This window comes from Phocoena phocoena, chromosome 21, assembly GCF_963924675.1.
Source record: "Phocoena phocoena chromosome 21, mPhoPho1.1, whole genome shotgun sequence".
Lineage (NCBI taxonomy): Eukaryota > Metazoa > Chordata > Mammalia > Artiodactyla > Phocoenidae > Phocoena > Phocoena phocoena.
The window spans coordinates 18,523,020-18,547,527 of NC_089239.1; the positions used below are offsets into that span (position 1 = coordinate 18,523,020).

At 39.9% G+C, this 24,508-nt stretch overlaps 1 protein-coding gene and 1 pseudogene across 1 annotated transcript; one reads left to right on the forward strand and one right to left on the reverse strand.

Moving 5' to 3' along the window:
- Positions 1–2,643: 2,643 nt before the first annotated feature.
- LOC136141714 (ubiquitin-conjugating enzyme E2 R2 pseudogene) lies at positions 2,644–3,259 on the forward strand (annotated as a pseudogene).
- A 9,545-nt stretch (positions 3,260–12,804) lies between these two features.
- On the reverse strand, positions 12,805–21,806 carry FGF20 (fibroblast growth factor 20). Its single transcript, XM_065899935.1, has 3 exons — positions 21,521–21,806; positions 16,006–16,109; positions 12,805–13,929 (listed from the first exon to the last, which is right to left on the reverse strand). Exons 1-3 carry the CDS (start codon positions 21,804–21,806, stop codon positions 13,684–13,686), a joined length of 636 nt encoding a protein of 211 aa, XP_065756007.1. The 3' UTR covers positions 12,805–13,683.
- Positions 21,807–24,508: the final 2,702 nt, after the last annotated feature.

Consider the following 24,508-nt stretch of genomic DNA (forward strand, 5'->3'; position numbering starts at 1 on the left):
GCCTAATTCAGGCACAGACTGGGACAGTGCATCTGGTCATCTACTCCATGTGATAAAAGAAGTGGCCTGAGATTAGGACATATAAGGGCTCATGGGTAGTCTGGCTAGCTGATCAAAGTCATAGAAGAAAAAAGACTGGAAGATCAGGGACAAAGAGGTCTGGCAGAAAGGAATATAGTGTATGGGAAGTGGGAATGGGGGAGGGAGGGAGACGCAATAGGGAAGAGAGATGGGGACATATGTATATGTATAGCTGATTTACTTTGTTATAAAGCAGAAACTAACACACCATTGTAAAGCAATTATACTCCAATAAAGATGGTAAAAAAAGAAAGAAATGGGAGTGAATATAAAGTGTGAAAATCTTTGTATGAAAAGTTAACATCAATCCAAGAGTTCCCACTATGGAAGTGGCATTAAACAACCAAGTAGGTAGAATGACTTAGCCAACTGATGACAGCAAGCTGTCACTGGCCAGTCCAACAGTGGAACAATGGACATATTAAAAAGTGGCGTTGGTGAAAGAGACAGAGGTTAGGCAACAACCCAGCAGCATAGGCTCCCACTTTCCATAATGAATCGAGCTACTGCTGCCTCTAAATGTCCAACCTGCCAGCAACAGAGACCAATGTTGAGTCCATATCATGGCACCATTCCTTAAGGAGACAATCTGCCCATTTGATGGCAATTTGTCTGCACTGAGTCCCTTCTACCTTTAAAAGACCTGTGATTGATTCAGATAGGAAGAGACCTTTTTTGGCATGGATTGCCTTTCCTGCACACAGAGTCTCAGCCAGCATCACTACCCAAGGGTTTGTTCTACCTGCCCAGGATCCCACACACAGCAGAGCAGGTATCAGAGTAGGCCCGTGACAAGGAGGTACACCAGTCATACCATCTCCATGAAAACGTGGATTTGAGCAACAGGCAGACTGTGATGGATGTGGAGATTCATCATCTACATGCCTCTGCAAGGAAGGATTTATAGTCCCAGCTGCCTAGGTGTTGTCAGACCTTTCAGAAATTGGCTCAGCTGCGGAGCCCCACTACCTGCGGGGACCCACATCTAGCAGCTGATCTGTGAGTGAGAAGTTTCAGCCAACTCACCCCAGTGAGCTAGGAACATTTTAGCTCAATCAAAATGGCTACGTCTGACATGACGTCTGCATCACAGCTCAACGTTTCCTGCCCAATCTTATTTCCTTGCCTTTCTTCCCACATTTGTTTATCCCAAGGGCAATGCCTAATAAATATTCTATTCTCTAAACTCCAGCTCAGAGTCTAACAGAACCCACCTGAATTACATTTTCTGAACAAATCTCAGGGCACAGAGTGAGCCGTGGGAGGCCCCAGAGCATACTAATATCTCAGGACATTTTTATGAATCTATACAATGCACTTTCATAAGTATATATTTTTTAATTACTCCTGGGTTTATACTTGCAGCCTTATGATAATTGAAGTAGCATGCAAATAAATTCTCAAATACCTTTAGCCAATATGTACAGAAAATGTACATCATATCTATTTTAGGAAATCCTCCTACACTGTTGATGGGAATATAAATTGGTACAGCCACTATGCAGGACAGTATGGAGGTTCCTTATAAAGCTAAAAATATAGCTACCATATGATCCATGGATCACACTCCTGGGCATGTATCTGGCGAAAACCATAATTCAAAAAGATACATGCACCCCAACGTTCACTGCAGCACTATTTACACTAGCCAAGACATGGAAGCAACCTAAATGCCCGTCAACAGAGGACTGGATTAAGAAGATGTGGTATATATATATACAATGGGATATTAGCCATAAAAAAAGGACGAAATAGTGCCATTTTCACCTGCATGGATGGGACCTAGAGACTGTCATACTGAGTGAAGTAAGTCAGACAGAGATAGACAAATATCATATGATATCACTTATATATGGAATCTTTAAAAAAAAGTGGTACAAATGAACCTATTTACAAAACAGAAATAGAGTCACAGATGTAGAAAACAAACTAACGGTTACCAAGGGGGAGAGGGAGGGATAAACTGGGAGATTGGGATTGACATAGACACACTACTATATACAAAATAGATAGCTCATAAGAACCTTTGTATAGCACAGGGAACTCTACTCAATACTCTGTAATGACCTATATGGGAAAATAATCTAAAAAAGGGTAGATATATGTATAACTGATTCACTTTGCTGTTCAGCAGAAATGAACACAAGATTGTAAATCAACTATACTCCAATAAAAATTAATTTTAAAAAGAAAAGAAAAAATAAAATTCTAGGAGAGGGCCAGGAAGCTAGGCACTGTCCCCTTACGATCCCGGGCCCTCGGACGCCTTCCTCCACTTTCACCTCCTCTCACCGCCCCCCCCCCTCCCCACAGTTAAGGTGGGGCGGGGAACAACCCAGAATTTCTTTAACTCTCTCCAGCCCTCCTCCGACCCGGCGTGAACGTGAGCAGAAGAACCAGGCCGGCCCACTGGCGTCAGGGGCCTGGTACCGCCGCGGGGTGTGTGAAGACGCCGGGGCCCGGCCCCACCCAGGGCAAGGGCGGGGAAGGGCCTGGTCCCTCCTCCCCCCACCCCGACCACTTGTGAGGACTGGGGGCCCATCCCGCGCCGCCACCAATGCGATGGCCCAGTAGCAGATGACCAGTTCGTAGAAGGCCCTGCTGCTCGCGCCGAAATCCCTGCAGGAGGAAGCGGTGGACGGTGCCGCATCACACTGGTGGATGAATCCGACCTCTACAACGGGGAGGTTGTCCTCTTCGGACCCCTAACACCCTCTACGAAGGCGGCTACTTCAAGGCTCATATTAAATTCCCTATTGATTACACGGATTCACCACCTACCTTGAGATTCTTGACCCAAATGTGGCTCCCCAACACTTAAGAGCGTGGAGACGTATGCGTTTCCGTTCTTCCTCCGCCTGTGGACGGCCGGCAGAGTGGAGAACCGCCCTCTGAAAGGCGGAACCCTACTCAAAATCTCAGGACTATCCTATTAAGTGTAATCTCATTGCTTAATGAGCCCAACACCTCCTCCCCAGCCGAGGTGGATGCTTCTGTTATGTTCAGGGAAGGGAGGGACAGTACAGGGAAAGACAAAGAATACGCCGAAATCATTAGGAAACAGGTTTCAGCCGCTAAGGCCAAAGCAGAAAAGGATGGAGCGAAGGTCCCCGCGACCCTGGCGGAATAACGCATCAAAACTAAAGTGCTGGGACTTCCCCGGTGGTGCGGTGGCTAGGGCTCAGCGCTCCCAAGGCAGGGGGCCCGGGTTTGATCCCTGGTCAGGGAACTAGATCCCGCATGTGTGCCCCAGCTAAAGATCCCACATGGGACGTTGAAGATCCCGCATGCATGTAACGAAGACCCAGCAAAGTCAAATAAATATTAAAAAAAAACAAACCACTAAAGTACTGCAGCCTCAGTTCACCTCTACAAAGTGTTCACAGTGAAACACATTTGGTCTATTTTCAGATTCTTGAAGAATTAAATAGTCTTTCATCAAAAAGTAAATAAATAAAATTCTAAAAATTTCACAGGCAAAAATAATCTCAAAATGGATCATAGATCTAAATGTAAGAGTTACAACTATAAAAATTTCAAGAAGAACACACAGGAGAAATCTTTAGCAACTTTGGGTTTGGCAAAAGAATTCTAGATACAAAACAAGCAGCATGAACGAAAACAATTTCATAAATTGGACTTTATCAAAATTTAAAACTTTGCTCTTCAAAAGACCCTGTTAATGAAAGAAAAGATAAACCACAGACTGAGAGAAAATAATTGCAAAATATATATTCAAAAAGGACTTATACCTAGAATATATATAGAACTCTTACAACTCAATAATAATACGATAAATAACCCAAGAAATATGGGCAAAAATCTGAACTAATGCTTTACTGAAGAAGATATACAGATGACAAATAACCTCATGAAAACATGTTCCACATCATTAGTCACTATGGAATTTAATTAATTAAATAGATGCATTTAGATGTAAATTATATGCAAACTAGAACTACATGAGCTATCACTAGAATTTCTAAAACTAGAAAGACTATTCATACCAAGTGTTGATGAGCAAGTAAAACAACTGGAACTCTTATATGATGCTCTTTTATTTTTTTTAATTTTTATTACTTTTAATTTTATTTATTTATTTATTTTGGCTGTGTTGTGTCTTCGTTGCTGCACGCAGGCTTTCTCTAGCTGCAGCGAGCGGGGGCTACTCTTCATTGCGATGCGTGGGCTTCTCATTGCGGTGGCTTCTCTTGTTGCCGGGCACAGGCTCTAGGCACAGGGGCTTCAGTAGTTGTGGTTCGCAGGCTCAGTAGTTATGGCTCGTAGGCTCTAGAGCGCAGGCTCAGTAGTTGCGGCACATGGGCTTAGTTGCTCCACGGCACGTGGGATCTTCCCACCCATGTCCCCTGCATTGGCAGGCGGATTCTTAACCACCGCACCACCAGGAAAGTCCTTATGATGCTCTTTTAAAAGTAATATGGTACAACCACTTTGGGACACTGGTTGGCTGTGTATTATAAATACAACTCAGCAATTCCACTCTAGATATTTATCCCAGAGAATGAAAAATATATGTTCATAGCAGTTTTATTCACAATAGCCCTGGAAACAACCAGATGTCCATCAACTGTTGAATAGATAAACAAATTGGGTTATAGCCTTACAATGAACTACTACTCAGCAATAAAGAGAAAGATACCTCTGATACACGCAATATGGGTAAATCTCAAAAACGCTGAGTTCATACTGAATGTTTCCATCGATGCTAAATTCTAGAAAATAAAAGCTAATCTACAGAGACAGTAAGCAGATTAGTGGTTTCCTTGAGCTGTGGGTGAAGGAAGTAATGACCACAAATGGGCAAGGAGAAACATTCTGGCCTGACGGGTTTATTCCATATCGTGAGTGTAGTGGGAGTTACACAGGTGTATATATCAATATTTGTCAAAAGCCATAAAACGCTACACTTAAAATCTTTGAATTATTCTATGTAAATTATACCACAATAAAAATGTTTAAAGAACATTTTTAAAACCTGTTTAAAGTATGACCAAAGGAAATGAAAGTAGGGATTTGAATAAATATTTGTACACCCATGTTCATAGCAGTTTTGCAAAATAGACAAAGGGTGGAAACAACCCTTGTGTCCATGAACAGAAGAATGTGTAAACTAAATATGGTATATACGTACAATTAAACATTATTCAGCCTTAAAAATCTGACATGTGCTACAACATAGACAAGCCTTGAAAACATTATGCTAAGTGAAATAAGCCAGTTACAAAAGGACAAATAATGTGTGATTCCACTTATATGAGGTTCTTAAAGCAGTTGAATTCACAGAAGCAGAAAGTAGAACGGTAGTTGCCAAAGGGTGAGAGGAGAGGAGAATGAGAAGTTAGTGTTCACTGGATCAGAGTTGCAGGTGGGGAAGAAGAAAACGTTCTGGAGATGAATGGTGGGGATGGTTGCACAATAACATGAATGTACCTAATACCATAGAACCGTCCGTTTTTAATTGTTTCAAAAAGGTAAATTTATGTATATTTTACCACAATTTAGAAAAAGGAGAGGTAATGAATAGAATATGTGACAGGAAGAAGTGGACACCCCTTTGAAATTAATGCTTTGATTCTGTGGGTAGGGAAATCTTGGAAACCAAGATGAGCAACCCCATCATGGAAAACTGATAAGCAAGGGATCAAGGAGACTAGAAAGAAAGAACTTCAAATAGGGACCATCCTGACCAGCAGGACAGGTGAACCTGACAATTCACACGATTATCTTTATGCTGACATGCAAAGAAACGATCATCTTGAGTCTCTCCCAAAGGGTTATGTTTCTAACTCCCAAAAGCTTTCTATGGAAGCATGAATTTCATGGGAAATAGCTGGAGAATAGGCTAATGGAAAGATATGAATTTCGATTGGGCTCACTGTCTACACAACAATTTCCCTATGGGCTAAGACAAAGGGTCATTAGATTTGGAATCACATCCTCCATTCGCAAGAGAAACGCTGACAACTTACTAAGATTCAGAGGAGATCAATAGGACAGAAGAATCAGCTAAACTTGCAGGTACAGCAGCTATGGCAACAACCTTGGCAAACCCTCCACACAGATAGCAACAAGCCACTTCAAAATCACTGGGAGCTGAGCCAAGACAGGGAACACTGAGACAAGGGCTTCGTAAATCCTAAGGATAAACTCCCTGCGCGTGGAAAACAAAGGACAACTTCCAAAGCATTTCCTTTGATTTCTTCTGATCTTTCTTAATTTAAGAACCCTGGCACTAAAGTCTGGAGATCAGACCCAGTCTCTCAAAGGGAAGGACAATCTGCCCCAAAGTCCTTAACATCGGGTCCAGTAAAACGTTAGATTGGCCAGGAGAGACTCAAACCCCAAGACTTTTTTTGAACAAAGGATAATTTTCAAGAATCTCAGGAACTTTTAGATACAGGATCAAAGATAACATTAATTCTGGGAGACTTGAACATAAGGAGAGAAATTTTTTTGACTATTGAAAGATATGGAGGAGAAGTAGCTGAGGTTCCTGGGTTAGGATAGTGGCCGGACACAGAGGACCAAAGAAGTTTTCCTGGGGTGGTATTTCCCTTCCCTGAGTGTGTAATTGCAAGGGATTTATTGCAATTCTAGGGATGGAAAGAGCCTTCAAATGTCGAAGAGTAGAACCCCCAACAACTGGACCTGCCAAAAGGGAAGCTCTAGAACCACACTGCTGCAAATGTGGAATAGTACCACGGTGCAGTAGGACTATAATAAATTTCATAGCAGGGATGTTGAAGAAACTGGGACTAACCTCACACACCACTTACCCCTTGAACCCTGGTTTGACTGGTCCAAAATAGAGATGGACCTTGAATCAACCTTTTGGTCATCTGTGGTCACTGATGTAGCAAATGCATCCTTTTAGATGCTAATTATGACCTGTTAATTTTGGTCATCAATATAGTGTGCCTTTGTCTGGCCAGAATGGCCCTACTATAGGATAAATTCTTTAGCACTGCATTATAATCTAATAAGGTAACATTTAAACAGGTGCCCTTGATCTGATTCAAGTAGAAGATGTATTCATTTTAGAGCTGGCACATTGGGGTAGCAGTTGGAAATAATTTTACTTGAGGCTCTGCCTTCCCTTATTAGTTTGACAACTAAAAATGATAGAACAATTTAACAGAAAAACTAAATTCAAGGGCCCTTCACCAAACAATGACTTTTATGGGAGTGTTGTTATTTTGAACATATAAATTATGCACTGAATGGAACAAAATGTTTGGCCTTGAAACTCTCATCACTAAACAGGATGCAAAGAAAGTAAGTGCCGGGTACGGATACTGACACAATGGGGTATTCTGCTGCAGTAACATCATTAGATCACGTGGCCTCCTGACAGGCAGGTTTCTTAAAGATTACACAGGCAACTTTCTAACCTCTCAGCCCATGTAACCCAGAAAGATTCCCCAGTGGACCCTCCAGTGATCCCTTGACGTGGAATCATTGGCATGTCCCTAAGGAAATGAAAATGTTGTCAAATGGTGTACTCATTTTTGAGTACAAATCAGTTGCCAGCCATTTATTGGTCCATCGTTAAAACAGAGCATCCCAAAGACAGAACATCAGGTCCTTCTGCCACCACCACAAATTTGATTATATTTGATACACAAGTACTCTCAAGGGACGACGGGCAGATGAGAGCTCCATTGTTAAATGGAAGCAGTAGAATCAGGATAGAGGACTGCCCTTCACAGAAGCATGCTGCACGGCTATGAGCCAGCCCTTGGCAAGAGCACCCTGACTGATGCCCAAGGTACACTTCTTCTTCTAAGAAACACTGTGCTTGACCACTGCACTCTTCACTCTGATACCTCCAAGACGATTATTTTCAAATACCACAAGATGTGGTAGCCATCCAAATCTCAGTGTGATTGGAGGTAGAGTCTTCTTCACCTTAACAATTTATCTTCTCAATAATTTCTCCCTTCACAATAATGCCCCCTTCACAGTCCCACCCTCCACACAACTCAAGCCCCATGGCAAAGGGTGAGGTAACAGTCTGGCCAATAAATAAATAAAAATACCACACACACGACTGGCCATTCCGCCACCATGAAGAGATCTGGAGCAATACAAGTGACAGGTCCCGAATGCTTCTTCATTAAAAAACTAGAGAGAAAATAGAAGTAGAGCTGACTTATTTACTGAATTGGGATAAAGAGTATACGGTTCATTGGGGAAAAAACATGGGTTGGTCAAAAATATATAAGTAAACACTTGTATCTGACGTTATATTTTAACCATGGTGGGGGGGACTTGTGGATGAAATGAGGACAGATATTCATTTCTGGGTGCCAGAAATGCTAAAATAAATATTCAAACTCCCTTTGACCCAATGGGTGGCAAGATACATGTGAACCACCTAGAAGCCAAATCATACAGGAAGCTTTAGTGGCTGAGGAACCAGGAAACATTGAATATTTTTTCAAACAGGGCCAGGGGAACTTTAATTTGAAATCCAGAAATCTTTTAAAACTAAGAGGCCTTTGATTCGTTTTTTCTTTTCTAGTCTAGTTCTCTAATCCTTCTTTTCTGTTGATGGACATAGTATCCTATGCAAGACTAGGGTACAACTTCACTGTACAAGCTTGTCCCAATCAACTGCACTTTGGGGGCCTGAATGTGGGGTTGCTTAGTCTGATGAGAAGCAAGGCTATTTTCAGCATTTATGGAACCATTTAACCAACTGTCATTGGCCATTTGACACATTGCAGCCTCCCATGCCAGAGTGGTCTCTATAGAGAGAAGAACCTTGGTCTCAAAGTATTAATTATATCCAGTTATACATGGCAATGGCTGGAGCCTGTGGAGAACACTCAACCAGGAAAGAGATCAATCTGTTCTATTTTAGCAAGTAGAAAATCTAACTGTTGCTAGTGAAAGTTTATATACATTCTCTTATCATTGCAGAAACTGTAGGGAAGTTTTGCAAATGATAGCTAACATTCCAAGCAAGAAAGAATGGAAAACGTAAGTTAATAAATGATTTCTAATAGAACATTTAAAATAAAGAAGAAAGATGACTAATGGGTGAGATGTTCCCCAAGCATCCTGAGGATAAAATAAATTATTTTCAAAATATTGATTTGATACTAAACCAAATTATTCTTATCCTTCCATGTATGAATTAATTAATATGTTCACACACTACTTCCATTTAGGAGTATCAAGTGAAATCTATTCAGATATGGAATAGATCATTTCTTCAAGTAGTATAAATTCAGTAGATATAAATTGTTTTTCTGACATAGGAAGACATGCCAATATATAAATAGAATTAGAATACAAGATATAGTGACTTTCTAGTTTTCTGAAAGTTTGTAAAGCCACTACTTCAATCATATTTCATATCTCAAATTTCTACAGGTACCTATCACCATAAAAAAGTTAAACTTTTTGAATTATGGTTTTCTCAGGGTATAGGCCCAGTAAATCCCAGTAGGGATTTCTCAGGGTAAATCCCAGTAGTGGGATTTCTGGGTCATATGGTAGTTCTATTTTAGTCTTTTAAGGAACCTCCATACTGTTCTCCATAGTGGCTGTATCAATTCACATTCCCACCAACAGTGCAAGAGGGTTCCCTTTTCTCCACACCCTCTCCAGCATTTATTGTTTGTAGATATTTTTGATGATGGCCATTCTGACCAGTGTCAGGGGATGATAACTCATTGTACTTTTGATCTGTATTTCTCTAATGACTATTGACATTGAGCATGTTTTCATGTGCCTCTTGGCCATCTGTATGTCTTCTTTGGAGAAATGTCTACTTAGATCTTCTGCCCATTTTTTGATTGGGTTGTTTGTTTTTTTGATATTGAGCTACATGAGCTGTTTATATATTTTGGAGATTAATCCCTTGTCAGTTGCTTCATTTGCAAATATTTTCTCCCGTTTTGAGGGTTGTCTTTTCGTCTAATTTATGGTTTTCTTTGCATGGAAGTAACCTAAATGGCCATCAACAGATGAATGGATAAGGAAGATGTGGTACATATATAAAATGGAATATTACTCAGCCATAAAAAGAAATGAAATTGGGTCATTTGTAGAGACGTGGATGGACCTAGAGTCTGTCATACAGAGTGAAGTAAGTCAGAAAGAGAAAAACAAATATGTATATTAACGCATATATGTGGAATCTAGAAAAATGGTACAGATGAACCTATTTGCAGGGCAGGAATAGAGACGCAGACATAGGGAATGGACATGTGGACACAGGGTGGGGAATGGGGTGTGGGATGAACTGGGAGATTGAGATTGACATATATACACTACCATGTGTAAAACAGATAGCTAGTGGGAACCTGCAGTATAGCACAGGGAGCTCAGCTCGGTGTTCTGTGGTGACCTAGATTGGTGGGATGGGGGCGGAGGAGGGAGGTCCAGGAGGGAGGGCATATATGTACACATATAGCTGATTCACTTCATTGTACAGCAGAAACTAACACAACATTGTAAAGCAACTATACCCCAATTTTTTTTAAAAAAAGTTAAATTTATTTTCTTATTATATCTAAAAAAAAAGAAGAAATTTTGATTGAGTAACAATATTCGTTGTGGGCCATCTTTTTTTTTGCTCTATGCAGGCCTCTCACTGTTGTGGCCTCTCCCCTTGCAGAGCACAGGCTCCGGATGCGCAGGTTCAGCGGCCATGGCTCACGGACCCAGCCACTCCGCGGCATATGGGATCTTCCCGGACCGGGGCCCGAACCCGTGTTGCCTGCATCAGCAGGCGAACTCCCAACCACTGCGCCACCAGGGAAGCCCTGTGGGCCACCTCTGATCAGTGTATTATCTGTTTAAATTTATATGACTTCCTCCACAGTTATAAATCTAGACACCAGCAACATTTTGCAAAAGATTTGAAATACTTGCATAATGCTGGCTTTGGGACACATGCTTTAAATATAAGTGTCAAACACTGAACCAAAACTAGGTTTTCACTTTTATTGACAAATAAAAATAAATGGGAATTATTTTATTCTGAAGATTATTAAAGTATTACTGCTAAACCATTTTTACTATTTTTTTATATTTATAAAAGGAATAGGTTTTGTTTTTTTTAACATCTTCATTGGAGTATAATTGCTTTACAATGGTATGTTAGTTTCTGCTTTATAACAAAGTGAATCCGTTATACATACTCATATGTCCCCATATCTCTTCCCTCTTGCATCTCCCTCCCTCCCACCCTCCCTATCCCATCCCTCTAGGTGGTCACAAAGCACCGAGCTGATCTCCCTGTGCTATGCGGCTGCTTCCCACTAGCTATCTATTCTATATTTAAACCAATAGGTTTTGAGCTAAACCATTTCTCTGCCTCTTACCCTGTATACAGGCAAGTACACACACTACCCCTCTAGCCACACACACATTCCCGTGTAGCTTTATTAAAGGTATCTGTTGAACTCCCTACCCTCACCCTCCACATTACCATTAATTCATTCAAGTAATGAGAGGATGAATTAACAGGAATAACTCCAGAGAACATTAAAGCAACAGTTAGTCTTTCATTCAAAGTGTGGTGCATGGTCTGGCCATCTCAAGCATCACCTGGAACATTGTTAGAAATGCAAAAGTTCAGCTCTTCACCTCCTAACTGAGACCTAGTTTAACATATCTGTCCTTTAACAAGATCCCCAGGTGATTTTGCATGTATATTAAAATGTGAGAAACACTGCTCTAGACTAGTGGTTCTTAAAGTACGGTCTCCAGACCAACGGCATCAATATTACCTGGGAACCTGTTAAAAATGTAAATTTTTAGGCCTCACCCCAGACCCACACATCAGAAACTGTGGGGCGGGAGCCCAGCAATGTGTTTCACCAAGACTTCCAGGTTCTAACTGGTGACAGCTGCTTTCATGATTGTAACCACATTCCCAACGACGACTGCTACATGTGAGGGTGGTGACATTGACAGCTGCTGGGTAGGAGCAAATAAAACCTCAGAAATGTCTTTAAGAACCTACAGGATTTGTATCTGTGTGGCTCTGTAAACTTACATGTGCCACTCTCCCAATTGGTCACTTAGCTCCAGCCACAAAGCTCTTTCTCACCTTAGGGACTCCAGACTCACTGTTTCCTCTTCCTTTAAGGCTCTTATTCTCCTCTTAGCCTTATCCTTTAAGAAATGTCAGCTCTTTAGAGAAGCCTCTGACTCACCCTATCTAAATTTATTCTCTCTTTTTTCTGTGTCTGAACCTTGTTTTTCTCATAGAGCAGGTCACAATTCACAGTTACGGTGTTCGTTAGTTTCCCTTACTAGACGTTAAGCTCCACGAAGCAGGACCCACCTCTGGCTTGATCACCGTATTTTCCTTAGTGCCTAACAGTATCTTCTGCATAGTAGGCTTAATGACTGTTTATTGAAATAATGACAAAATAGCGGCTATAACGGAAAAGATAGCACACTCGGATAGGTAGATGAAGCCTTACTATTATTAATGGTGGTACCACAAAGACACATTCTTTCTGTGATCATAGTGGGTGAAAAGAAATGGGCTTTGCCAGACTAAGAAAATAAGTAAGCATAAATGGCTTATAATGTCCAATAATTTTCACCATTAGAAGTTCTCTAAATATCAAGCTTTTCTCTAGGAACTCAGAATTTTGTCACTTTAAAAATATGTCCTATAAGTAGAATAACTCCACCTGAAAAGGAATGAAACCAAAACACAAAAATTAAAATGTTTAATTCCCTTTTTGAATGTGTGTTGAATTCAATACAAATTGATACAGCATTTTTCTAGGCCAAAGAAACCAATGTTACATTTAGAAGGCAATTGACTGCAAAAAAATATAATCTATGCTATACTTTATTTTTAAAAAGAAATTCAAGATCTTATTCTATGTTTAATGTGTAGCAATAATGATGTCTTCTTTACAGCCCAAGACATCACAACAAAGTAATGGCACGATAAAGAAATTTTTGTTGTTTTTTTCTATTGTATTATCTTCATATACTAGTAAAAAATAAACTCTTTAATAAATAAATATATATAATAAATATTTGCAGACTGAAAATGTATAAATAGGTCCATCCTTTTTAAAAAAAATGTTCCGTCTTGGTGTGGCATGTTTCACAGTCCATGTTTCACCCAAATTTTTTACATAAAATGCCATAACCTGCAAAATCCTACAAGGTTCTCAAAATTTATGTAGCAATGATCTTGGCCAACTATGTCAATACATCTCTTCAACATGAAGTATCTATTTTTAATGTAACTTTTAAAGTAAACAAACTCCAGAGAGGCGAGGCACCAGCAGCAAACTAGGTGGGGTTCCCATTACCCACAGTTTAACAGATTTTCAGCTTCAATCTACAAGTGAGGACAGAGCCAGTGTACCCGAGGGAACTTAGTCCACTTGTAAAGAGACATCTTGATCTACTTCAAGTCAAGATATTTTTTGTTTGTTTGTTCTCAGTATTCTTTCCAAATTCAGTCTCCCAGTGGAAAATAGACTCCATAACATTCTGAAGGTCTTCCTGTGTTATTATTTTATGATGCAAACTGTAATAAGAAAGAATAGTTGTAGTTTGGTTCTTCAGTAAAGACACTATCACCCTTCAACTGTACATTAGTAGATCCTTGTACAGTTCAGGAACTCTTTCTGGATCCACTGGTCTAGGCAGGAAATGTGTAAATTTCTGATGTCTTTTAGATCTGGCACCATCTCTTGGAGTTCCATCTTTGTTAAGTGCCACAAAATACCTACGGCCAGTGTCTCCATGTTTATATATGTTGGATGAATAGGTATTATACCAGTTCTCTTCAAATTGCTCCCTAAAGATGCATTCAGAAGTCAGTTTCTCCTAAAAGAGAGAAGATAACTGCCATTGAAAAAGATATCTTTAAGAGAATTTCCTTAGAAAAGACTCAACTCTCTATTTCTTTGCCTATAACTATATCCTTGTCAAAGAAGGAGAGAGGGTAGATTGTTTTTGCTTTGTTCTGTTTTAGTTCTCATGTTATCTGGAATTCTTTCTCCCAGGTGACTCCATCCAGCAGTTTAGTTTACAGAACTCTAAGTTAAATGTCAATTCTCAATTTTATTTTCAAACAGTAAATATTCTAAACTTGCCCATGCTCCATTTGACCTCCCTTCCATCACCATCACTGCCAAATAGGCCTGTAGTTTATCTTGTTCCATCATTAGATGTCAAAGTTCTACACAGCAAATCTCCACTACCACCTTGAAACGTTTCAAGACCTTGCTAACGTTCAAATTCCTAACTCAAGATCATCACTCCAAGTCATATATCTTCCCTTTATGAATTTATTGTTTGATGACATAATCCCCACAATTAACATATCTGGATATTACTATTAGGTAAAAAGCCCAGTGATTTCTTGTCTTTTCAAGATGGACTGTATATTATCCCAAGGGGTAGACTACAGTTGCTTTTTTAATCTGACACATACATGAAGAAGGAAGATTATGTGCATGTTTTTCTCTTTCAATTGTAATTCTACTCTTAGGAGATTACACAATGCATTATTTCTCTTTCTTCTGAGCTGACAGAAAGCCCGGAAAGGGCAAGTGTTGCCCTTAGAAGGACAGATATTAAGTGGAGTACCATTTACTGAAATATGATAACCGATTTTCCTCAGTGTATATTGAGATTCTAACTGTATATTGTGGTCTCAATTGAGATTTTAAGAAAAAAGAAGGTACCAGATAGTGTCATCTGCTAAATCATAAAAGTAAATTCTCTTCGGAAATAGCTACAGAGACTTCAACTTTAAGAAGGGATTTCACATGAGAGAATGGGTGGGAGTGGCCCACATTTACACTTTAACAATTTTCTTACAATTATATAGCAACTGCGAACAAATAAAAAATGATACAGTGAAAGCGAAAGATCTACATAGTACTGCAGGTTGAGTTTTATATTATCCTGTTGCTCTAATTCTTGTGTTGTTTTTGCTGCTTTGTTGTTAAAAAAAAAAGGAAAGAAAAGAAAAGAAAATTAAAAAAACCTTACACTGATGAAGTATTAACTTGAAAAGTTTACTGTAAGTTCCATATTTAAAACATTTATAGTAGACCTACAGATGTGTGCACTTATCCCCAGTGATAAGTTAAAACTTGCCCAATGCAACTCTGAGTAAGAGCATGGCTACTGTAATTATCAAGTCTGCAGATATGGTCCAACTAGCGTGGTTGCCATTTTCTGTTATTGTTTAAGGTATCCTAAGATTTCATTCATTCATTTCCTATATTGCAAAGGTCAGCAAGTCAGTGATGTATATTTATCTATGAAGGTAATAATAGGTAGAGAAAATTTATATTAAATGAATGTAAAGATGAAAAGAATCTAACACGGCAAGAAGAAAATGCTCTCATTTTTCTGTCTCTGGTCCCAGGATAATGGGCAGAAAAAAACTAGTGAGCTAAAAGCAATAAAGTTTTAGGGTTTAAGAAATGAAAGTGAGGGGACTTCCCTGGTGGCACAGTAGTTAAGAATCCGCCTGCCAATGCAGGGGACATTGGTTCGATCCCTGGTCCAGGAAGATCCCACATGCCATGGAGCAACTAAGCCCATGTGCCACAGCTACTGAGCCTGCGCTCTAGAGCCGGCGAGCCACAACTATTGAGCCCACGAGCCCACGCACTGCAAGGAAGAGTAGCCCCTGCTTACAGCAACTAGAGAAAGCCCACACGCAGCAACAAAGACCCAACGCAGCCAAAAAAAAAAAAGAAATGAAAGTGAGCTGCTATACTACTGCCTAGACATATGGAAATTTATCAGGATCTAGATTTTTAATTTCTACTTAAGTATGTTGTTTATGTATTTCTTCTGATATGCATAATCGGTAGCTATTTTACTTATAAAATGGATAGTCATTATTTAATGAATTACAATAATTTTTTTAAAAATACGTACTGATCCATAGAGTTCTCCTTTGTCATTCATTCCAAGGTAAAGACCACTGTCCACACCTCTAATACTGACCAGTCCCACTGCCACACTGATGAATTCCAGGATACCTGAATTTATAAACAAAATAATGATTTGCATTTATTAGAGAACATACGACTAATGAAAATCTTCCAAAGAGCAGTAGATCAAATTGCTAAATATAATGATGTATGTGGAAGTCCTTTGTAAACTGAAAAGTGATGTACAGTTGTCATTATGAAGAGCTTCCTATTTTACAGATGAATAAAACTAAAAAACCAAAAATTGTTCATCATGATAAAATGTTAAGGGTGTAAAACCTTAAACCAGACTGACCTGGGTTTGAATCCAGTTCAGTAACTTACTGATTAGTGTACATAAGTCATTTGTCTTCTTTGAACTTCAATTTCCTCATACGCAAAATGGGTGAAATGCTTCCTTACAGGAGAGTGGTAGAGACTAACACATTTAGGCACCCAATAAATGGAAGCTATTATTACCATAAAATTAGTACATAATAGAGGTGTTCATAATTCTCCTCCTTGATTCTATTAACTACAACCATGTTCTATTAATTGTTTTGCTTTGTTTTTGCTTACTATGAATCAAGTAAATTTTTTTCTAGCAGCAGCCAGTATACCTTATATGGGTGTATTAGTATTTTGTAGTTTATAAAGGGCTTCTATTTTTATCAGTACTTTCTATCTGGTCCTCAAAAACAACCTCCTAAGATAAGCATAGAAGATATTACTATCCCATTTTACATATAAAGAAACTGAGGCTTGCTTAAAGACATGATATTTGTAATTAATAGGACAGATACTTGAACTCACATCTTCTGAGCCCTAATCCAATGTTTGTACTTCAAAACAGTGCTTCTTGAGGACAAGACAGTAGTTTCAAAATTTACAGATTATATAATATGCTATTTCCTGTCCCACGATCCTTAAAAATAAATTTTATGGTTCAAAGATGTAAAAGGACTTTATAATTCATGAAATGTAATAGACAAATACCAAGAATTTAGCATGCAAGTAGATTTTGCTTTCAATAACTTTCCAGAATTATTTTCATTTATCTATAGGTAAATTAGTACCGAAAACTCTCCACTCAGTACTCTTAATACACCATAGTTAAACAAAAACAACAACAACAAAAAACCTTAATGCTTCCCTCTGCATCATTCTTTTTCTCTGCACACACTAACCTTTGGACTAATGTCTTTGTCTTGTTCTTCTCTTTAGACTCTTTGGTGAAAAAGTATATAGACGTACTTTCTATGCTTGGAACTGCCTTCCTCAATAGCTTTCTACCTTCACCCCTTCACTCCCTCTTAAGTGCTACAAACAGTATAAATGTGTACCATTTAGCCTGGCTCTTGATCCTAAGTCATTTCTTGATTTATTATACAAGTTCTTGTTTGGACACGTGACGTTCCCAAGGCCAAAGGAAAGTACAAAATCTGGCTCTTTGCATATATGGAGGTCTCGATTCTGTCCAGATCCTAATTCACTCTTTGGCAGAAACATGGATGCTTAAGCTCTAAACATAGATTCTGAAGAGCTCAAATGAGCTCTTGCAAACTATTAGGAGGTCATGTAAAGCACTAGAGCTAACAAGGATCTTACAGCAACAATATCGTACTGCTAAATTGCCTGTTAAGTGGCTTGAAAGAGTCACTGTCCCTGTATGAGAGTCTAAGGCAGAGAGGAGGTAAGATATAGTAGGAAGATACAGACCTCATAGGATAGCCATTATAATGACTGATACAGAGGTGGGAAGTAAAGGAAAATAAAATGTACTGCCAAGCTCATTAGTGAGTGATTCCTGTTAGAAACAAAAATATAGGCCCAAAACATGATTGGTAGAAGAAGATACGTTAATGGAATTTCATCCAGATATACTTACAAATGTATAATTACTTGAAGTTGTAATGAATGTTACATTCAAACTGAGAAGTGTACTGCAGTTCACTTGTAACTTAATTCTCTTTAAGTATCTGATTTACGTTAAGATGCTCTTGTCTTTCAAAGAACAGGAACTGATTAACTGATTAGACTGTATAATAGAACTAGTTTTCAAGTACAATACGAGATTCATTTCCATATAAATCAATTATAAAACAGATCTTATAAAGTATCCATTTTTCTTGCAAAACTAAATTGCAAACCACTTACACTTTAATTCTCATCTTAAAATAATGCCGTTATGTTGTCAAAAAATATGTAATTGTAGAAAGACAAGAAATTATATATATTCTTAGAATAATTATATTCAATAGCTTCAACTTCATTAAACGACATCCAAAGCCTCATATACATATAACAAGGTTGAAATAATTTTGCAATGGCTCACAGGGGCTGATGGGGAAAAAGTTATGTGCTTTTCATATTCCTCTTAAAGATTTCAGCCACCCTTTTAAATTCTGATCGTTTTTTCTCCACAAGGAAATAGTATACCACACAGTAATTTGTAATCATTTGATTCTTAAATGAGATTTGACAAGTCTTTCTTATTTATAATATGAGGTGGCAACTAAGCTAATTCTTTAACAAAGAGTAGACATGAAAAGCTTTCCTTAAGAGGTAATCACAGATTTTAGATAGATTTTCTAATGCCTAGTGTCCCATAAAAATACTTGGAGGTACTTTGTCTTTTTGGTATCATTTTCAAAGCCAGCCTTTTTAAAAATCATAATAAAGAGGTGAGTCAACCCACAATGCAACCACATCAGACAAATCTATGGAGAATAGGGGAGAATAAAAGAAAGGTCTTTAAAGGAATATGTTTGATCTCAGGCTAAACTTTTTTTTTTTAAGTAATGATTCCAGGTTTATGTATTAGGTAAAATCTTCCTACTGTACAACTGTGCAGGAAAACTCTATTATAAATACAGAGCTAACTCAGATAGGAAAATTTTTAAACCTTACTGGGATCTTTTTGTTTATATTCTATTGATGTGGTTTTGAAATTTTAAAACACAGTATTCTGAATTTTTTATTGAATCGTAGCCAAATTAGTATAAATTATCAAAAATGTTAGTTACTTTAACATCTCAAATAGCACATCTTAAGCATTTTCAAAATTCTTACTTTGATGACACAGAAATGAATTTATAGAGAGAAAAATAATTTCATAGTTAATAATTGAAGCACTAAAAAGAGAAGGCAAATATATAGAGAAGCTTATAATATTACACATGTTGTACGTATACTTTCTTCTCACCTGCATTCTCATTATAAATTATGATGTTTTAGCTATCACAGGCCACTAGGATGCACTCTAATGCAGCCTAGAGGTTGTTACTCCTTTAAGCTACAATGCTAATCTGGGTTATCGTTCCTTTGTGTAACAGTAAATATTTTGTTCTGATAGGTACCCTTGCACCACAGAGTGGCTTAAACCAGCACAAACATCAGTCCAAGTCATATTTTTCCAATTACTAAATAAGCATACAAAATTTTAGCCAAAAAAAAAAAAATTCTACTACGATGGTCATTCTGATATGCAACATTTATTAAAGAATGAAATAAAATACCAGTTTAATGAATGTTATCAAGTCTATAAATATTTACTAATCTCTTCCCGTAGAGTCAGTCTTATAAAGAGACACAAAGTGGAAGAAGCAACTCTTGACATTGGAGAGATTATGGTTGAATTATAAGGGTCTTAAACATAGAATTTCCAAGCTTATACTATGTATCCCAGTGCGGGGGGGTGGGGTGGGGAGATGTCTGAATATTACCTAAGCTTAACTTGTACCTGCTCTACTTATAGGCATTATCACATTTGCATTCATTTCTAAATCTTTCTGGTAGCTGGAGGGTTTTTCTGTTAATGCAGTAATTCTTACAGGCAAGGGAACTGAGCCACCTGGTGTCACAAAGTTCTTTAGACTCAGAATCTCAGCCTCCTCAATTTAGAAACTACTTTCTGAAAGTGACCCCAAGGTGGGCCACTAGGTCATGACACTCCGGACTCATAGTCAATGGGAATTTGGAAGAGATCAGTGGAAGCTGCAAACATGTGGGTTTTAAAAAGTTAATTTTCTAAGCCTTTAAGTGCTACCAAATGACCACCACATGATCATTTCTACATCTAGAGTTACAAATGCCCCTCAAACTGAGATTTACACTTCCCCTAAGTTTTAATGAGGACTACAAGTCAAAAAAAAGAAAGCCAAATAAGAACAGGGGTGAGGATAAGAGAGGGCCCTTCAGAGAAGAGATTCTCAAAGAATTCCAGTGCTTAGGAAAGAAAAGGAAAACTGACACTATGTTAGGCCCTTTTACATTGCTGCTGACAGGTAAATGGTATCTTTAAAATGAAATACACGGATTCTCTAATGAAGTCCCAAGTTTGATGATCAAAATCCTTTGAGAGTGCTAGCCAGTTAACCCTAATATGATGAAAACTTCCACAGTGGAGGAAAGATTCTGGGCTGTTAGAACAGGAGAGCATCTTGAGAGAATCACCTGATTTAACCTCATTGTACAGACAAGAAAACTAAGGCTTAGACCGGTGAGGGCACGTGCTAGTCACCCAGGTAGTTAGGGGGTAATTAACAATCGAGACCTTATGGTTTCCCAATCTAGCGTCTTAACAATCTGCCTTAACAATCATTTGGGTTTTTTTGTTTTTGTTTCTTTCTTTTAACCCCTTCTGCTCCCAGGCACTGTTGGAGGTATTCTGAAATACGTCCCTTTGTGTTCCCACCCGTATCTTCTTTCGCTTCCCCATTTCCTCTTACCTAAGGTCAATACCAAGATCTTTGCTTTCAGATTTCACAATTTCTAAAGAGGATCTTGGCTGAAGGACTGGGCATGCTCAGTAGCCGGATAAGCTTTTTTTTTTTTTCCCTCACCAAACTTTAAGAGCGCTGAGAACTGCAGGCAGGTGAGCCTGACAGTAGCGATGGTGCCCACGGAAAGTTAATCTGTTACCTTTCCAGGTGAACATTTATGGTTCTCTAGGTAGACACGTAAAAGCTCGCCTCCCACGTTAGAGCTATCCTTTGAGCAGTAGCCATGGGAGACTCATCAACTGCACAGCTGCAGGGCAGGTTTAAAGAAGCTTCCGGTTGTTAACTTTTGTTAAGGGGAAATATGAGAGGAAGTAGGAGAAAATAATAGGGATTTTGAACACAAAAACAAAAAACTGCCTGCGAGGTAAGGAGTGCGGGAAAGATGTGGCTCCGAGTCCAGGGCTCGGTGTCCCAGGCAGCAGGAAGGGCAGGGCAGCCAGGTGCGGGCGGAGCACCCCCCTTTCTCCTCCTGCCCTCAGCGTCTGGAGCAGCAGGCCTGCCGGCAACCGCGGCGGCCCGCGGGCGGGGAAAGTCCTCCGGTGCCTCGCTGGCCGCCCAGCAGCCCAGGCCAGCACCTCACACTGGAAGGGTTCCGGGGGCTCCCGGCCCCACGTAGTCCCGACTCCATCCGCGAACGGGGAGGGAGACGCAAGAGGGGGAGCAGAGGAGCGCGGGAGGCGGGGTGCCGGTACGTACCGAAGAGGCTGTGGTCCTGCCTGGTGCCCTGCACGCTGCCGTCGGGCAGGATCTGCAGGTGGAAGCCGGTGCGGCAGTAGAGCTGCCTGCGGCGCAGGATGCCGTGCAGGTGCGCCAGCTCCGCAGCCCCGGGCCCGCCGCGGGCGCCCAGCTCCGCCGCGCCCCGGCGCTCGCCCAGCAGAGGCGGCCGCTCCCCGGCAGGAGGCAGCAGGAAGTGCGAGCCCACCTGCTGGCCCAAGCCCTCCAGGCCGCCCAGGAAGCCCCCGACCTCGGCTAAGGGAGCCATGGGGCGGCCGGAGGGAGAGGCGGCGGATCCGGAAAACAAAAGACCCCCAATAAAAAAAAATGGAGCAGGGATGGGGAGGTGAATGGAGAAAAATTATAGCCAAACAAGCGCAAACAAGCTAAGGCCCGGTTAGTCCCGTGAGGTCGCTGGATGAACTTTGCACTGAGAGCAGGGAGGCTTTCACTGTCTTGGAGCGATCTTCTCTCCTGGGGTAGGTGGGAGCCGGTTGCTGGCTTTGCAGAAACATCTATAGCTGCCGCTGCCAATACTGGGGCTGGGCCTGGGGCTCCAACTCCGCAAACGGATCAGAGTCCTGTGTACATACACACAGTATATATGCGGGTCCTCTTGACATATGCTAATCAAGTCCTTTCATGCTCGCTGGGGAGGTTCTGTTTGAAATCTTAAACCGGCCTCCTCTCACGTTTTTGCTCTTCGGAAGTGACCAGAAGGGACCCTTGACGGCTCTCTATCCATGCAGTCGCAAAAATCATTCCCGCACTTGGCCAAAGCTGGCCAGCAACTTCGGGGAGGCGCAGTCAAGGCCGCTCTTTGGGGTTGTCTTTGGAACAACCGTGATGCTGTTCTGCTGCGGCCGTGCGATTGCCTTTGATGTGAGCTCCTTTGCAGTGATAGATCGCTGCTAAAAGGAGCCCAGCTTGGCAGGTATATTGAAGAAGGGAAGGGGGGAAGGGAGGGAACTGGGAGCGGGGGCGGGGAGGAGGGGATGTGTAGGAGGAGGAAAAGGAGAGAAGAGGAGAATTGGACTCCTTGGGAGCTGCTGGGAGCCTACAGTGGACAGGTGCAAAGAAAGGTAAGAGAGGGAGAAGGAAAAAGGGCGTTACCTGAGGCTTAGACCTGCCCAGACACACATGAAAGGAAAATCAAAGCTTTGACAGTTTAACTCACTAATTTTAAAACACTAATAAAATGTACAAGCATTACTCTTTTCTTTTATCATTTAGATGGGGAATTTTCTTTACATAATCAAGGTTAGGTTAGGAACACCCCCTCCCCCTTCCCAGGTTCTCTTTAATGTTTATCTTTACTCAGGTAGCACAAAATACAACCAAGATTGCCTTATATCTATATGGAAATTTAAAGTTGTGTGCTAAGTTTGTGAACTTCTAATCAACTTTTTTTTACATCTTTATTGGAGTATAATTGCTTTACAATGGTGTGTTAGTTTCTGCTTTATAACAAAGTGAATCAGTTATACATATACATATGTTCCCATATCTCTTCCCTCTTGCATCTCCCTCCCTCCCACCCTCCCTATCCCACCCCTCTAGGTGGTCACAAAGCACCGAGCTGATCTCCCTGTGCTATGCGGCTGCTTCCCACTAGCTATCTATTTTACGTTTGGTAGTGTATATATGTCCATGCCTAATCAACTTAATATAGTAACGTAATATAATTATGAATCTAGGGATTAAGAGTAAATCCAACTAGGCTGAAAAGAGATGGGTTACATTCTTATATTTGCCACGAATAGAAAATGAGTATCTGTAATAGTGTCATAAATGATGAGTGGGCTCTGGGGCCATTATCCAATCTAAGAGCACTTCCCTGTTCTTAGTTGCATTTTCTTTAAGACTAGATTTTGGGGGTTGTTCACATTTGAATTATAAAAACAACTAAATGGAGAACGGTGTTGATTCTTGATGTGTTTTTCAGACGCAAAAAGTCGCTTGTAAAATGTGGGACTGCCCGTGCATATTTGTGAAATCAAAAGTCATTGAGGTGAAGGAGCTGCATACACATCCATTTAAAACTTAAAACTTTGGTTTTGTACCACTAGTTAAATTTAAGATCTTTAAGTTAAAATTTTTCAGTGGCAGAAGAGTTGAGAATCATTTGGCAGATTTTTGTGCTTACCCTGAGCAAAAAGTTTGAGGGAATCACTAAAGATTACTTTTTCAGTCCTGTTTCATGGTCTGTTTAGCAAAGGCCTAAACTTGGGAGTGCAGATGGATGGGACTGCTTTATTTTATTTGCTCTGAAGGGATTTTTGCTAATTAATTGGCAGGTGCTTTAAAGTAGGTAAAGTTACACCTTTTCATCACTGCGGTCCTAAGTACTGACCCTTGTGCAATCAAGTTATAAAAGAGTCCTTAAAGCAAGTGATTTACTGTTGATAGATATGAAATAAAACAAAAACACTGGCTAAAAATAATAAACAGATAAATCACTTTAGAAATGTACTCAGCTAAGTCTGTTTTAAAGGTTGTACCAGGTAAGTGTCATATTATTTCACCTTTCAAATAACAGCAATCTGTCTTGTGGTAGGACCCCCAAATCCACCATAATCAAGATTTCAAAGCACATCTGTGTAAACATTATCACATCAGTGGAAAACATCAACCAATGAGCTTTTACTTTGAACCAAATCTTCTTAATTGCAGTGTTAAATCAAAGAAAGTTAGATCAAAGTTGTGTGAATCTCATAGCGGGAAAACTAAAGTAGCCAGTACATACACTGATCACTTTTAAAGAAGATACTTAAAGGTTTAAAACTAAGATCAAGTACCTTTTAATGAGCTTTGTTTCAAGGTCTAACTTCCGTACAATATGTAATGCTGTTAATTATTCCGCAATGGTTATATAGCATTGTCACTTGCTCCTAGAGGCACTAGTTCAGTCTATAAAATATTTCCCCACACGAACAATTTAAGTCCTGCTGTGTGATTCATATCTCTCAG

Excerpts from the sequence above, each read along its gene's own strand:
- FGF20 (XM_065899935.1), bottom strand. The coding sequence starts at position 21,806 with ATGGCTCCCTTAGCCGAGGTCGGGGGCTTCCTGGGCGGCCTGGAGGGC. Across the intron at positions 16,110-21,520 it reads GCAGGACCACAGCCTCTTCG|GTATCCTGGAATTCATCAGT; the intron begins GTACGTACCGGC and ends TTATAAATTCAG. Across the intron at positions 13,930-16,005 it reads AAGGAGAACTCTATGGATCA|GAGAAACTGACTTCTGAATG; the intron begins GTACGTATTTTT and ends TCTCTCTTTTAG.